This window comes from Benincasa hispida, chromosome 11, assembly GCF_027475165.1.
Source record: "Benincasa hispida cultivar pf3 chromosome 11, pf3_genome.v1.1, whole genome shotgun sequence".
NCBI classification, from domain to species: Eukaryota; Viridiplantae; Streptophyta; class Magnoliopsida; order Cucurbitales; family Cucurbitaceae; genus Benincasa; species Benincasa hispida.
This window is the reverse complement of record NC_143488.1, coordinates 84,650,427-84,665,558: the sequence shown is the minus strand read 5'-3', so window position 1 is coordinate 84,665,558 and position 15,132 is coordinate 84,650,427. Positions and strand designations below refer to the sequence as shown.

At 33.0% G+C, this 15,132-nt stretch overlaps 1 protein-coding gene across 1 annotated transcript; it reads left to right on the top strand.

Annotated features, from left to right (window-relative positions):
• Positions 1 to 5,114: 5,114 nt before the first annotated feature.
• Positions 5,115 to 11,937, top strand: LOC120091618 (uncharacterized). The gene is made up of 8 exons (XM_039049718.2): positions 5,115 to 5,387; positions 6,206 to 6,263; positions 6,695 to 6,874; positions 7,051 to 7,131; positions 7,222 to 7,385; positions 8,893 to 9,029; positions 10,333 to 10,448; positions 11,485 to 11,937. Exons 1-8 carry the CDS (start codon positions 5,215 to 5,217, stop codon positions 11,752 to 11,754), a joined length of 1,179 nt encoding a protein of 392 aa, XP_038905646.1. The 5' UTR covers positions 5,115 to 5,214; the 3' UTR covers positions 11,755 to 11,937.
• Positions 11,938 to 15,132: the final 3,195 nt, after the last annotated feature.

Here is a 15,132-nt window from a genome sequence, read left to right as displayed (position 1 = left end):
TATTTGTTGTAATATCTCTTCTCCATTCATTACGACTGGTGGAGGTCTACGTTCAACTTTTCTATTATGTTGTATACTTCGATGCCAACTATGATTCTCTGGAAGATAACACCGATGTCCTATAAATGATATTTTCCCTCTTATCCCAAAGGACGAGTTATCTTCTTTGCATATTGGACATGCTTGATAACCTTTTGTACTCCACCTAGATAAGCCACCGTACGCAGGGAAGTCATTAATCGTCCATAATAAGGTAGCATATAGTTGAAAAAAACTCACCAGCAACAGAATCATAAGTTCGCACATCAATTGTCCACAACTCTTTCAACTCTTCAATCAACGGTTTTGGACCAGGTATGAGCAAACACATGAAGAAGTTTGTTTCCTTCATGCATTTCTAAGGGGGCAAATTATAAGAAATTATCACCACAGGCTACATACTATAAGAAGTGCTCATATTTCCAAACGGATTGAAGCCATCTAAAGCTAATCCCAAACGAACATTTCAAGGATCTAAAGCGAAATGAGGGAATTCACGATCAAAATGTTTCCACCCCTCTGCATCAGCTGGATGTCGCAATACATTCTCCGTTTCAACTTGTTTATCTTTATGTCATCTCATGTCAGAAGTGCCTTCTTTTGATGCAAACAATCGTTTTAATCTCGGTATCAATGTATGTGGTATTTTTTTTACCCTTGCCATCATTAACTTTGTACCAAAACTCACTACAAACAGGGCATTGTTGCAAATCTGCAAACTCTTTCCAATACAATACACAATCATATTTACACGCATGAATAGACTCATAACCTAGGTCTAAATCACGCAATTTTCGCTTGGCTTCATAAAAGGAAGTAGGTATAGAGGTGCTAGCTGGAAACACTACTTTTAACAATTCCAGCAACATGTCAAATGATTTGTTACTCTAGCCGTTCAGAACTTTGATATGCATCAACTTCACTAAAAAGTTCAAGGACGAAAATTGCGAACACCCAGGGTATAATTCATTACGTGCTTCGGTCATTAAATCCTCGAATAAGTTCGTGGTATCTCTTTCTTGACCATTAAAGGACATATCATTCTCAATCCTTCCTTCATTTGCATTTTGTTTTCAATTGGAACTTGTAAATCGTTTATAAGATTCAACATCTCATTTTTTTCGATAGCATTACTCTCTATACTATCTACTTTAACATCCTGTATTGAATGACTTGTATGACTTCTAGATAAGTTTACTGGCTCTCCATGATATACCCATTCACAATACGAGGGAGATATTCTATATGTTAATAGATGTCGTTCCACAATATCTATCTTTTCCCAAATTGAATTCATACAATTCTTGCATGGACATCTTATTCGTCTGGAATCATTAACATGAAACCTTGCCATATCTAAGAACTGTGATACTCCTTCTCTATATTCCCCTGATAACTTATTCCTTAGTTTAATCCATTCTTTATTCATCCCTAAAAATACATATTTTCTAACCAACTTGTAATCCAAAACAATAACCTGGATTAGAGGACAAAGTACAAAGTATTATTTAGCATTGAGTTCCATAATTTTTATTTTTTAAGACAAAATAAACACATAGGTCCTTAGACCGTTTAAATTGTCTTAACAACTTTCAGATGTTTTATTTAATACGTCTCCAAGCTTTCAATTTTGTGTCTAATATAGGCCTTTCATCTATTCAACATCTTCTAAAATTTACAAGCCTATTGGACACAAAATTTAAAGATCAATTTTCTATTAGACACAAAATTTAGTTTTATGTCTAGTAGATTCTTTAAATTTTTTTAAAATATTAAATGTGTTAGGGACCTATTAAGTAACAAATTGGAGGTTTAAAGATTTATTTTATATTTTTTAGATTTATAGTTTTATTAGACACAAACATATAGGCATAAAAAAATTCATATACTAAAAATAGCACATAGCATCTATGTACTAATTTTCTTTCTCCTTTCAAGGAAAGTTCGAAATGTTAAATCATGCATGCTTAAGCTCCAAATAACCAACATCATATCATTTTGTAGACATAAACATAGTGTTATAATCAACTTGAAACTTAAAAGAATTTTATAATGTTTATCTCTAACGAATTATGACATGTTCGTTATAAAATTACTCTCAACAATTTCAGAGAATTGTAAAATAAATATATTCTGCAAAATTGACGAGATATTAATGGGCATGATTTGCACAAAAAAATTTCAGAGAAGATTTTAATGGACATGATTTGTACAACAATTTCAGAGAATTAACAAAAGCGAATACAATATGTACAACATGATTTGTACAAAAAAAATGTGAAATAATGATTTAAATAAATATACAAGATAAAATAAAATGAGAAGATTACCGGCAGCGGCGGTGGCTGAACGAGACGAAGAGACGACGGCGGCGGCGGGTAGTTGATTGCAGCTGTTGACCGAAGGGAGGAGCGGCAGCGGAAAAATGGAGGAAAAATGGGGGGAAATGGGAGAAAAATGGGAGAGGGAGGGAGAGAAGAGGTGCGCTGCGAGGGCAGCGACAACGTGTAAAAGGATGGGAAAATTGGGAGAGGGAGGGAGAATTGTGGAGAAGAATGAGGAAAATGGGAGAAGAAGGGAAAAATTTGAGAGGGAGAGGCAAAAGATGTAGAGGCGGCGCCGGTTTAGGGGGAAGATGGGTTGGGGTTTTGAGAAAATGAGGGGAAAATGGGGGAGATGGAGAAGAAACCAGACCCCTCTCCCGATGCTGCCCGACGGGCGTCGGGAGAGTCATTGGGAGTTCCTCGAGAACTCCCGATGGGCCTTTACGTTGTCGGGAGAGACGGTCTCTCCCGACAACCTAACTCCCGACACTCTATTTAGGCATCAGGAGAACTTCTGTTTCTTGTAGTGTGTCACCTATGGACATGCTGGTGAAATGTAAGTCTCTATTATGAACGACATTATATAATGAGACTAGTCATTTCGTGGTCCGGTTTTAACAAATTCCTTTGTATAGAATATCTCCGATCACATGTCTCCACATGAATTATTAGGATCGACACATTTGTAGCACTTTTCAATAATTGTAACATCTATAAAGCGCGTTGTACTCGTAGTGTCACCAGGACAAAGTATCAAATCTTATCCACCTACTACAGACCATTTAGGTTATCATTTAAACATGATCCACCTGTATGTCTCTACATACATGTTTAAGTTATAAAAATTAACCTTGGATGTTAGTTTATTGGTTTGTGGGTTTAATTCTACTAAATGTCAAATAAAACATTTCATATTTTATTAAAGACCCTATGAGATTTAGGGCACCAACCCCAATAATACAAATATTAATTCTTGGTTTCAATTGATATAACCTTAAAAAATTTAGAGGTATAAGTTGATACTATTCTTTAGGTAAAAAAAATCATTTTTATCATGAATTTGGTAGGTTGTATCAAATTTAATCTTAAACTTTCAATTTTATCAATTTAATCCTTAAATTTGGTAGATTATATCAAGTTCAACCATATACTTTCAATTTCATCACCGTACAAAAAATTGGACCTTAAATGTAGTAAAAAAAAATTGTGCGCACATATAATGTCTGACAGAGAAAAAATCAGAAAAATTGAAAAATTGAAATAGTGGCCTTAATGGACATTGTATTGCCGTCATTGTAGATCTCCTTTCTCAATACTGCCCCAAATTTTGAGTTTTCTGTATGCAGTGAGAAGCTTGGATTTATCTTAGCTAACGTAGATTTTGAGTCTTCTTTGTTATTTATAGGTTTTTAACATCGTTGGTTGTGGGTATTTGGCATAATTAGTGTGAGTTTTGTTTAATAAGTTTCTTATAAACACGAGTTATTTAGATATGTGCACTTTAGTCGGATTTTGTCGTCATGGTGCCTTTTAGCTTTCGTTCATAGATCTATTTGTGCATTTTACTCGCTAGATCTAAAGGTTTGATCCTCATCTTCTACAATTTCTATGGAGACATAAGGAGTAGGGGAGTGAGTTTTTTATTTGAAGATGAAGGGGACGTGGTGAGTTTTTCTTTTAAAGAGGGTGACGGCAAGGGCGACAGAGATAGTGGACGGCAACCACGATGGTGGAGGAGGGTCTAAAGGAGGAATGTCATAAAGAAGGGGAGCAAAAAGGGAGAGTGAGTAGTGAGAGAATTAAGTGTAAATTAGTAGAATTAAAAGTTTAGAGTTAAACTTGATTAAATCGGTCATGTTTAGGGTAAAAAATCTAACTTTTCTCTATCTTTTAAATTAATTAGTCAAGAAACACGTGCAATGTATATGAAATCATGTAGTTCTAATTATTTTTTTAAATAGTGATTTTTTAACATATAATAAATAAATATAATACATTTTATTTTAGTTACCATCAACTTTTAAACGTTAGATAATGTAACAATTTTTATTTTAGTGTTCCCATATTATCGTTATTTTTATAAAAAAAATCTTATATCTGGTAGAAAGAGATAAAATTTGTTCTAGTAATTAAATTATCGAGTAATATGTTGATATTCCAGTATTTTAATATATATAATGCAATAATTTTTATTCTAATATTATTACATATCTACTTTGAAGTCACATGAAGAGGATACATTATGAAGTCATGCGAAAGGATGCATTGTTTCACTATATTGATTACTACTTTTATTCAATTAAATTCTCTATTTTTTTTACTTTATTTAAACTTTGGACGGAATTATTTTTTTAAGAATGTAAATGCATGTATTTATTTTGTTTTTTCTTTTACGTGTGGATCTCACGTATAATTGGAAGAATCAATACACCAATTCGATGTGTATAACCACCTTCACTCTAAATAAATTCATCCAATTGGCATCTATTGCATCCTAGTTACATCCCGTCAATATTAATTGCATTTATTCGATCTAAGATTTTATGTTTTTAAATATGTAAATTTATTTTGAAAACTAAAAATTGGATAAGTCATCTTTACTCAAACGGACATCTACAATTGAAAAGTCACAACAAAAAGTAATATAAATAAAAGTTTATAGAAGATGTAAGAATAAAAGTGACATGATTCTTCCACCAAAGAGATAGAGATAGATATAAAAGATAAGTCAAAACTATGTAAAATCACGTGCGTTGCACGTGAAAGAAACTGGCATTATATTTATAATAGATCGATTTATCGATCTTCATCTTGTTTATAGCTTTCTTGCGGGACATTCCGTTCTGGGATTATGCAAACTGCAAAGCTCTCTGCTAAATTGACTCGACAAGGTTTTTCTTGGCGCTATGCATATAATCTATCCATGGAAACTCCCTGCCGATTTCTTGTTCCACCTTTGGCCACGGATGTAGGCGTCAACTCCATCAGAAGGCTTGGCATACGACGAGAAGTTGGTAATTGCAGGTATGGACGAAATAATGCTTCTTCACAAAGTCATAATCCAGTTTGTATGATTACGATTGTTTGATCTGATTATAGGGAGAATTAGTCACACCCTTTTGATTTTGAAGCTTTAGTTTTGTATTAAACTACTTGATCACCGTTGCAAGATCATTCACTGAAAATGTGCAATAGAGTCTTTTAATCCTTTAGGGGCGAGTTGTGAAATTGGGGCATTTCTCTTTTACTATTTTAGGATAAGAAATCTAATTCAACTACTTTGTGGGCATCCTTTCAAGAGTAGAGGTAATAAGCTTTGGGTAAATGCAATGCGGACTTTTCATTGGGTTTGGGTTTGGAAGAAACAACATATTGTTGAAAGGAAAGGTAAATGATTGGAGAGAATAATTTGATTAATTTCAATCTTCACTTTCAGTTCCTATGCATGGTGAATGTAGCAATTATTCCTTTGCATTTACTACAGATTAGAGCAGGTTCTTATAAGCTCTGGTGGGGAGTATGGTCCCTTGTATGTGGTACTTGGTCTATTGGACTTTCGTACTTTTCACTATAAAAAAATATTGGTTCCAGTTTAAAAAAGAAAAAAAAAAAAAAACCCGTATAATTGATCACTGGTTGTTGTATTTATTTGTATAATGGAGCTCTTTAAGCTCTAGTAACAGTACACAGCTTGTGTAATAAAATCTACAAAATAATATAATTTTTCTAATGACGTGTATACCGTGTACGTTTAAATTAACTATGGACTTTGTAGTAATTCGGGATTTTCTTTAAGTCCCATACCTAAGTTTGAATGTAACATTCCATTTCTTTCTCTCCAGTCAACAAGATGGAAGAGATGCAGTCCTTTCGAGAGAAAATAAGGGGGGATTGTCCCAGGTGATGTTCTAAAATGGATAGTTACTACTTCCTAGTATGAGATGTAAATACCAAGAGTCGTAATCTATCACATCAAGAATTTATCGAATTGTTAATATAGCTTCGATAACTGTCAATAGTCTATGAAATACTCAACAAAGGTGTTTCAAATTTTGAAATGATTTTTTTCCCTTTGTGCTATCATTGGGTTTTGTTTCCAGTCAAGATCTCTGTCCTCTTATTTGTACCCTTGTATGATATGATTTGAAACAATGTTTTCCCCTTTTTTTTGTACTGTAATCTTAATCTTAACTATTTGCAATATTGTTCTCAATTATTATTATTACTTTTATTTAAAATATCCAGTGGTTTCTGTTTCTTACAAAAGGGAAAAAAAGAAAAGCAATACGTATGGTGAATTGTTTGATGAAAGACTTTTTCTGCCTTTGCAGTATTTATGCCATATTCCGCAATTTGTGAAGATTGTTGAAGTTGGTCCAAGAGATGGACTACAAAATGAAAAACACATTGTACCAACTGCTGTTAAGGTTGAATTGATAAAGATGCTAGTCTCTTCTGGGTTGCCTATTGTTGAAGCCACCAGTTTTGTTTCTCCAAAATGGGTACCGCAGGTAACTTGGCTTGATATTCAATGAAAATGTTGGTTGGTATATTTTTCTGTTCCTGAAACAGTTACTTTGTTGTCATTCTTCATACTGTTGGCCTTCGACTTTTCATGCGTTCTGCCTTCATGTTTGAGTTTCTTGTACGTATACTTATTAATCTTCTTTTCTTGTATTTTCCTCAGTTAGCAGATGCAAAGGATGTTATGGAGGGAATTCAAAATGTTGAAGGTGCTCGATTTCCTGTGTTGACCCCAAATCTTAAAGTATGAGCTTTAATACGGAAATGCAAAATTAGGACTAATCTGGAATGCATTTCGTGATTATTGATGACATTTTTGGATTTCTTTGTCTAGGGTTTTGAAGCAGCTGTAGCAGCTGGCGCAAAGGAAGTAGCCATCTTTGCTTCAGCGTCCGAATCCTTCTCGAAGTCAAATATCAACTGCAGCATAGAAGAAAGTCTTCATAGATACCGTGAAGTTGCTGATGCGGCAAGAAAGCACTCACTTCCAGTTCGTGGGTAGGTATTTCAACCAGAAAACTGAGTAATTTTAACAATCAGACATCTTGTTTGATTTTGTAATCTTTTAGTGTTAACGTATTTACAAAATTTGAGGCTATAATATTTCAACCCCTTTTTGTCTACAAAATAGTACAGTTGATAAGTTCATAAGCTAACAAGCATATCATCTATAACAAGTCTGCCTGGCATAAGAGCACTTTGGTGGTTGAAATGATCCGATCCAATACTTTTTTCAAATGGTTAGCAAGAATCTTTGAAATACTTTTGTAGATCACATTACATAGACTTGATGTATGAAAAGCAGATTCAATTCATTAATATTGGCCTTAGGGAGTTTGAGTGAAGGATCATGACATTTTCCTTGAAATCAACACCTCTGGGAAAGCACCCTCCACTTCTCGTCTTACAATTTTCAGAGCTTTTGATTGAACACTGCAAGCAGACCATCTAGATTTGAACCTTCAGTAGGGCACATGTTTCTGTAATTGGAGGTTCCTTTCCATCAATCCAAATTGGTGTTGGTATTGGTAATGCCTCTTTTTATTAGAAACCAAACTTTCGTGGGAAAGCAAAACGAAAGGAAAAAAACCAACCCAAAAAGGAGCCAACCTAAAGAAAATGACTCCAATGAAGTTTGAATGAGGATACATAATGGGTAATTACTAAGTCCTTACACGTTAAAGCCCAAAGGGAGGTACTGAACCTAGCAAGGAGGGATCTAACTTCCTCCTTAGATCTCCCAACTCCTCTAAGAACTCTATTGTTCCTCTCACCCTAAAGACCTCAAAACTTTTTCATTCAACTTAACTTTTTTAGGAACTCTTGTGTTTCAGCAGCTTCTTCCTTCATTAGAAGATGTTGAAAATCTTCCTGAACGTTTGAGTATAAATAACATCAATGCCAGCCTCCTCCCCTGTTTTGATTAGACGCTCTGCTGTGAAATCAATCCTCCATTAACCTTTGCTTTTAGCTGGTTTCCTTCGTTTCAAAATATTTTCTAGCTTCCTCAGGTGAAGGTGCTTTGGTTTAATGCCTGTAGTGTTCTTCTTTGAATGTGTGGTTGGGATGCATAGGAGATTTTTTAGAGATGAGGATAAATCAAGAGAGCAAATTTTGGAATAAGTTATTTACTTGGTTGTTTTGGTTTCTAAATTCTAAGAACTTTTGTAATTATAGTCTTACATTGTTGAGCTTTGTAGAGCTTTGTAGCAACTTTGGAGTTCTTTGTAGTTTTTCTTTCTTATTAAAAAAAGAATAACAAAAAGAGGTTTAATTGTAGTTGGATCAATATTGCCAAAGTATTTTTTTACCGTTTTAATTGAATCTGCCTCCTTTTACTATTGGAGGTGGGAGGATGTATAGCCCTCCCATCTTATGTCTTTCCTATAAATTAAAATGTAATTACGTACAGATGATAATTATATGTTTATTTAGATTTAAAATCTTTTAGGGGAGTGATGATTTTCTATTTATATTTTGAAAATGTCTCCTATAAACATGTTAGATATGTATCATGTGTTGTGGGCTGTCCCATTGAAGGAATGGTACCCGCATCAAATGTAGCATACGTTGCTAAGGAGCTTTACAGAATGGGATGCTCTGAGATTTCCCTTGGCGATACAATTGGTGTTGGTACTCCAGGTAACCTCTTGGAATAGCTAGTTTAAAATCACAGTTAATATGAACAAAATCTATCTTCTAAAGGCATTTGACAAATTGAAGAAATATTACATCACAAGTTAAATTAGGTATCTGTATGGTCTCTGCCTCTCATTCTAAATTGGTTAACTGATATCATCCATAACTGGCACCATTTGATTTCGCCATTCATATGACACCATTTGAGGTTGTTTACGGGAGGGTACTGCCACCTGTTGTCTTTTGAATATGACATTTATGTGGTGGATGAGGTAGACCGTCAATTAGGAGCTTGGGACCTGATGTTGGCTAAGTTAAAGAGTAATTACAGCAAACCCGTCAGTGCATGGTTGAAATTACTAATAGAAAAATACGAGAAGTGAAATTGGAGGTTGATGATTGTGCTTATGTTAAGCTCCAACCTTACTGCCAAATTGGCACTGCCGTTTATTGGGCCGTTATTTGCAGTAGGTTCGGTTGCTTATTGCCTTGCTTTAGCTGAGGGCATTCCTATTCACCCGGTCTATTATGTGTCTCGATTATGTAAAGTTTTTTCAATTCCTTCCTCTTATACCTCTGTGTTGCGTGTAGCCCCCAACCTTTTGGGTTGTTGGGCCTCTGTTATTCATCATCAGAAGAGGGAGAATTGGAAGTTTTAATTCATTCCTCTGGTGCTTCCCTGAGGAAGCCACTTGGGAGGAAGCCTCTGTTCTGTCCTTTCTTCCCAATCTCCCGATTTTCACTTTGAGTACCAGGTAGCACCGTGGTGGATTGCGCAGTGGGTAATGACAGACCTCCAACAATGTTTTGTCGGGGCCATTTTCTGTTATGGGTGGGACCAAAGATTATTAGTTTTTCATTCGTCTTTCTTCTATATAGGATATGGTTGTGGGAGGATCATCTTTTAAGCAATTTTCTGCACTTTGCTCAGTGAGTGAGCTCAGGAGGGGATCTCGAATCTCCATAGGTTGTACCATTTTTGTCTTAAATAAATTGGACCCTATCTGGTGGTTTAATTTTATTCATATTTTTAAGAGAAATTTTTCTATAGAATACTTATATTCTATTCAATTCTTATAATCTTATTGGAAGCATCAAGTGATAAACTTATAAAAAAGTATTATCCTTATCAGATATTGCATCATAACGGTTTTTGGTCTGGAATATTGCTTGGCAATGCTTTCTTTTCTTTTCTTTTCTTTTTTTCCTCCAATGACTTCGGAACGACATATGAAGATCTTGATAGTTTCTTAATTAGAAGAGTTCCATTCATGTTCTTGTTAACTTTAGTTTTTTACCACTGCAGGAACTGTGATTCCAATGCTTGAATCTGTAGTTAATGTTGTTCCAATTGAAAATCTTGCTGTTCATTTCCATGATACTTACGGGCAAGCTCTCTCCAATATTCTAGTCTCACTCCAGGTAATCTCTTCTTTTTCCATCATGGTTTTAATCGTTCGAAACCTACAAGTCGTCAAAAAATATATGGCATTGAATTGGTATTTATTCGGCGAGTATCTGATATAACCACTATATATATTCAGAGAATTCAAGGCACAATTTAGGGAATTCATCAAAGTGTCCTTATCTCTCGTATGCTACCTTGCACTTAGCCAGAATCCTTGTACCCTCTATCTCTTGCACTTAGCCAGAAGTGCCCTATGTACTTCTAGGCACCCACTCACACAACTAACTTATAGCGGCCCACAAATTGAAATTTTGTGGTCTTATTAGACAGGAAGTTTAATTTTATGTTTAACAAACCTGTTAATTTTAGAAAACCTCAAATAAAAAATGTTATATACAACTTATTAGTTTAAGAACTAGATTTTTAGTTTAACCAATGACTAGATTTTTAGATTCAACTTAAAAGTATCACCGATTGATGTGTCAAAATAGTGAAAGGAAGTAGGTAATAGTACTAAAAAATTTTCTCCTTTCACTTGCTTTCTCTTGCATGCTGACTACCAAAGGCCTATCTCTCTTGGCATCTAAAACTTAATTTTTATTAAGAGGAAAGATGTACAAAGCACCAAATCACCTATGTATGTATATATGTGTGTGTATATATATAGTTTGTCAACAAAAATGAAATACTTAGAAAAGAATTTCAACTTAGAGGGTTGGAAAAAAGGCAAAATTAAGGCCTTGTCGTCCTTGAATTTCCAAACTTAGAACAGCTAGATTTTGCTTAAAGAAGCAATATTATAAATTGAGGGCTAAATTGAGGGTTAAATTGTTAAAGGTCTCATTTGATAATCATTTGGTTTTTTTTTAAAAAAAAAAAAAAAAAAAAAAAAAAATTAAGTTTATAAACCCCACTCCCGCCCCACCAATGAGTCACACCATTTAATTGTGATCATGGTAACGAAAATAAATCTATTACATGGAACGCATACAATGACGTTGAAAAGCAATACAAAATATGAAGATGGAAAATATTTTATCTTATTATCAGATGGGGATCGGCACGGTGGATTCTTCGGTTTCAGGTCTTGGGGGTTGCCCGTATGCTAAAGGTGCTTCTGGAAACGTTGCAACTGAAGATGTTGTGTATATGCTGAATGGAATTGGGGTGAAGACCGATGTAGATCTTGAAAAGCTCATGTTGGCTGGAGATTTCATCTGCAAGCACTTGGGGCGTCCTTCAGCTTCAAAAGTAGCAATTGCATTGCGGAAAGTTGCCTCCAACGCCAATAAATGCACAGCTACTGCATCCAAATTATGAGGTGCATTTTACCAAAGCTGTAAAATGATGCCTACTTCATCCTCTCCTCCCCTCTGATATTGTTCCTCAACACCCATAATTTGTATATCTCATTTCAGCTTTCTTCTAAGTTCTAGGTGCAAAAATATTTTATTGTGTATTTTACTCTCATATAACATAAAATCAAAGGATAAATTATGAGTATGTGAATGAAAAAATTGAGGGGATAGAAAAAGAGTGCCACAAAAGGGAGCAACTTACCAAAAGAAAAAAAAAAAGACTTGGTTACAATTGTCCATAGACACATTGAACCGAATACAAGACCAAACCTCACACATTGAACCGAATATAAGACCAAACCTCACACGTTGAACCGCATATGACCCGTTCATATATATATATATATATTAAATTTTGTGTGTACCGTTAAAAAAGTGTTGAATTAAAAAATACTCCCTAACTGTGTGGTTGGATATAATTATATCTCTAAAATTTTAAAAGTTCTATTTTAACCTTTGAAGTAATCTTTGTATGTTTGCCAAAAAGAGAGTTTGTATTCACTTGTGTGAATATATAATCTAAACATGTACTTGGACAAAAATTAAACGCGCATGGTGGATGTGTGCATCATTCATGTCCTCTTTCTCCTTTTAACCATCTATGTTTTTTGCTCTTTCGTTTATGACTTTTTCATTAACTCTCAAATTTGCTTATTTTATGTATTTAAATTTGTTCACTTAAGCAATATACAAGTAGACAAAAACTTTTCTGACAATGAATTTAACAAATAAAACATTCCATGGTTGTTTTGAAAAAATGTCAAACTTCAAAAGTTAAAATGAAACATTACAAACTTTAAGAATATAATTGAAATGAACTCTTGAGGTTATTATTGATAATTTAACCTTAAAAAGATCATAATACTAAAAAAAATTCACTTGATGCTTATGAAGTTCCTCTCACTCAATTGTTCAATCTTCATTCTCTTTGTATTCATCTTCGATTGTTTTATTCAATTTTTCAACTTTATCTTTAGTTTATGTAATACCATGGGTCTTGTCACTCATTTAATGAAAATTGTGGGTATAATCACATGATTAGGATAAATGAGAATTGAGAACATTTGAAGAGCGTGTATGTGATCGCAATATTAAGGAAAGTGTGTGCTAAATTCGATGAGCAATATCATTGTAGTATACTACGAAGGCAATTTCTACTCTATTTTTTTAAGTATTTATATTTTATAAACAAGAAACAAGAATCTTTATAAAAAATATATATATATATTATTTCTTCATAAAAGAGAAAATGTAAAGGTTATCGAGTAGACCTTATCAAATCTATCTCAAAGTTTTAAAATTATAATTACAAGTTGCTGGCTACATCCATATGCACCTCAATTTAAAACTTCATCCAAAGAGATCACTTAAAATTTATTTTTCATAAATAATTCAAAAGTTAAAAATTGAAAATGAAACATAAATTAATACTTTGAGATGGAAACCTACTAAAGAGTTCAAGATAGTTTTGTTTAATTCAACCAAACTAAAAGAAAAATAATTCATTAGTCACACACGAGCATTGCTCATCAATTCTCAACACTTGCAGTATTTGTTGTACTGAAATATACATATATATATATATAGACACACGCATAACGAAATTGTATTATATGACCAAATCAGTCAACTTCTTTGCAAATATAGCAAATAAGTAAAAGAAAATAATGCAAATATGACAATCAGATTTTCACTATTAAAGAATGACAATATTACCCTTCCTCTTGAAGGGGATTATTACACAAAAACTCCAATGTCATAGCGAAACCAGTGATAGATATAGTCCAGAAGTGTTATAGTCACGCCTTTTCTATGACTCTTATCGGCTTAGCACCGCCGACGCTCTCGACCGCCCCTGCTGCCGCCCTCGACGAGAGCCGAATCTTCTTTTGGCTTCAGTTAACACGATGATCAACTTCGGATCAAGAAATCAGAATGAGGGAGAGGGAAGTTGGAAAATTTGAAGGTTAGAAAAATATGTTTTTTTGTTTTTTTTGGAATGGAGAAGAAAGATGAAAATCACATCTCCAGAGGAGACAGTACATGGAGTCTATGAAGTTTCTTTTTCCCTTTTTAATGGACAATCATTAGGTAAATCTAAGCTACACCCAATTCTATACATCTCATTTTTTTTACATTGTAAAAAAAAATCAATTTTTTAACTTTTTCTCTCACAAATTTAGATATAATATCTTCATATGTCAACTCCGACAATCACCTCAGATGACCATCTAGGCGACCAACTTTGGTGGTCAACTCTAATTAGACCACATTTGACCCCCCATTTTGATGACGACCACCTCTAAGGTTAGTTCTAATGACTCCCTTCGATAATCAACTCCGACGATCATCTTGGTCGACTAGTTCATAATGTTTAATAGTATTCTTTTATAATGATTTGACATTAATTAGTATAGCAAATCAAATAAGCTTATGTATAAAAATATTTTTGAGACCAACTTGTGTAACTTTTTATAGATCAATAAGATATTTTTCTCTTTTTTAATATTATGTTTCTCTTTCGTTTTTTCCTTTTTTTCTTAAAAAAAATTAGTCATTGAAATTAAATAAATCCCTCAAGTTATAGACTGTAATTGTTAAAATTGGTGTATAAACTGTAGATAGAAAATGTAGGAAAATGATTATTTTTCAGATTTTATCTAGTCCAATAGAAGAAGAAAATAAATTCGGATAGAAACAAAATATTTGAAATAAAAAAAAAACCCATTTTAGCAGTTATATAATTAATTAAAATTTTAAGGGCAAAATTTTATAAATATGTAAGTGATGGAGCCCAATTTTAATAAATATCAGTTTGAGTATCTAAAATTTTTTAATATTTTATTTTTGAATTATAAATAAATATTTAATCAATCAAGTCATGCATAAATTCAGAAATAAATTTGATTGATTTACGTAGTTGACAAAATATGATACATAAGGTACGATTACTTATAATAGAAAAAAGTTTAAAAAAAATATTATTTTGACATTTACTTTGAAGTTTATTTAATTTTAATCCATATACTTTTAAATGTCTAATTTTAATTTTTATACTTTTAATAAATCTTAAATTTAGTCATTTCTATCCCTTTTAAAATATATAGTATTTTAAATTTTAACTTAAAAAAATAATCTAAATCCAAACTAAAATAACGTACTCTAGATATAAAATATTATAATTTAGATGGTTTTAATTTACACTTGAAATACGAATAATTATAATTCAAATAATAAATTATCGTAAGGGATTTTTTTTAAATATAAAAAAGATATTTAAAAAAAATTTATACATTATAAAAAAACAAAAGTTTCAGACAATTATTTCATAGTACGGTAC

Bases quoted from the DNA above. Each gene is read 5' to 3' on its own strand.
- LOC120091618 (XM_039049718.2), top strand. From the start codon at position 5,215: ATGCAAACTGCAAAGCTCTCTGCTAAATTGACTCGACAAGGTTTTTCT. The intron at 7,386-8,892 runs GTAGGTATTTCA...TAAACATGTTAG, and splicing joins CACTCACTTCCAGTTCGTGG to ATATGTATCATGTGTTGTGG. The intron at 9,030-10,332 runs GTAACCTCTTGG...TTACCACTGCAG, and splicing joins AATTGGTGTTGGTACTCCAG to GAACTGTGATTCCAATGCTT.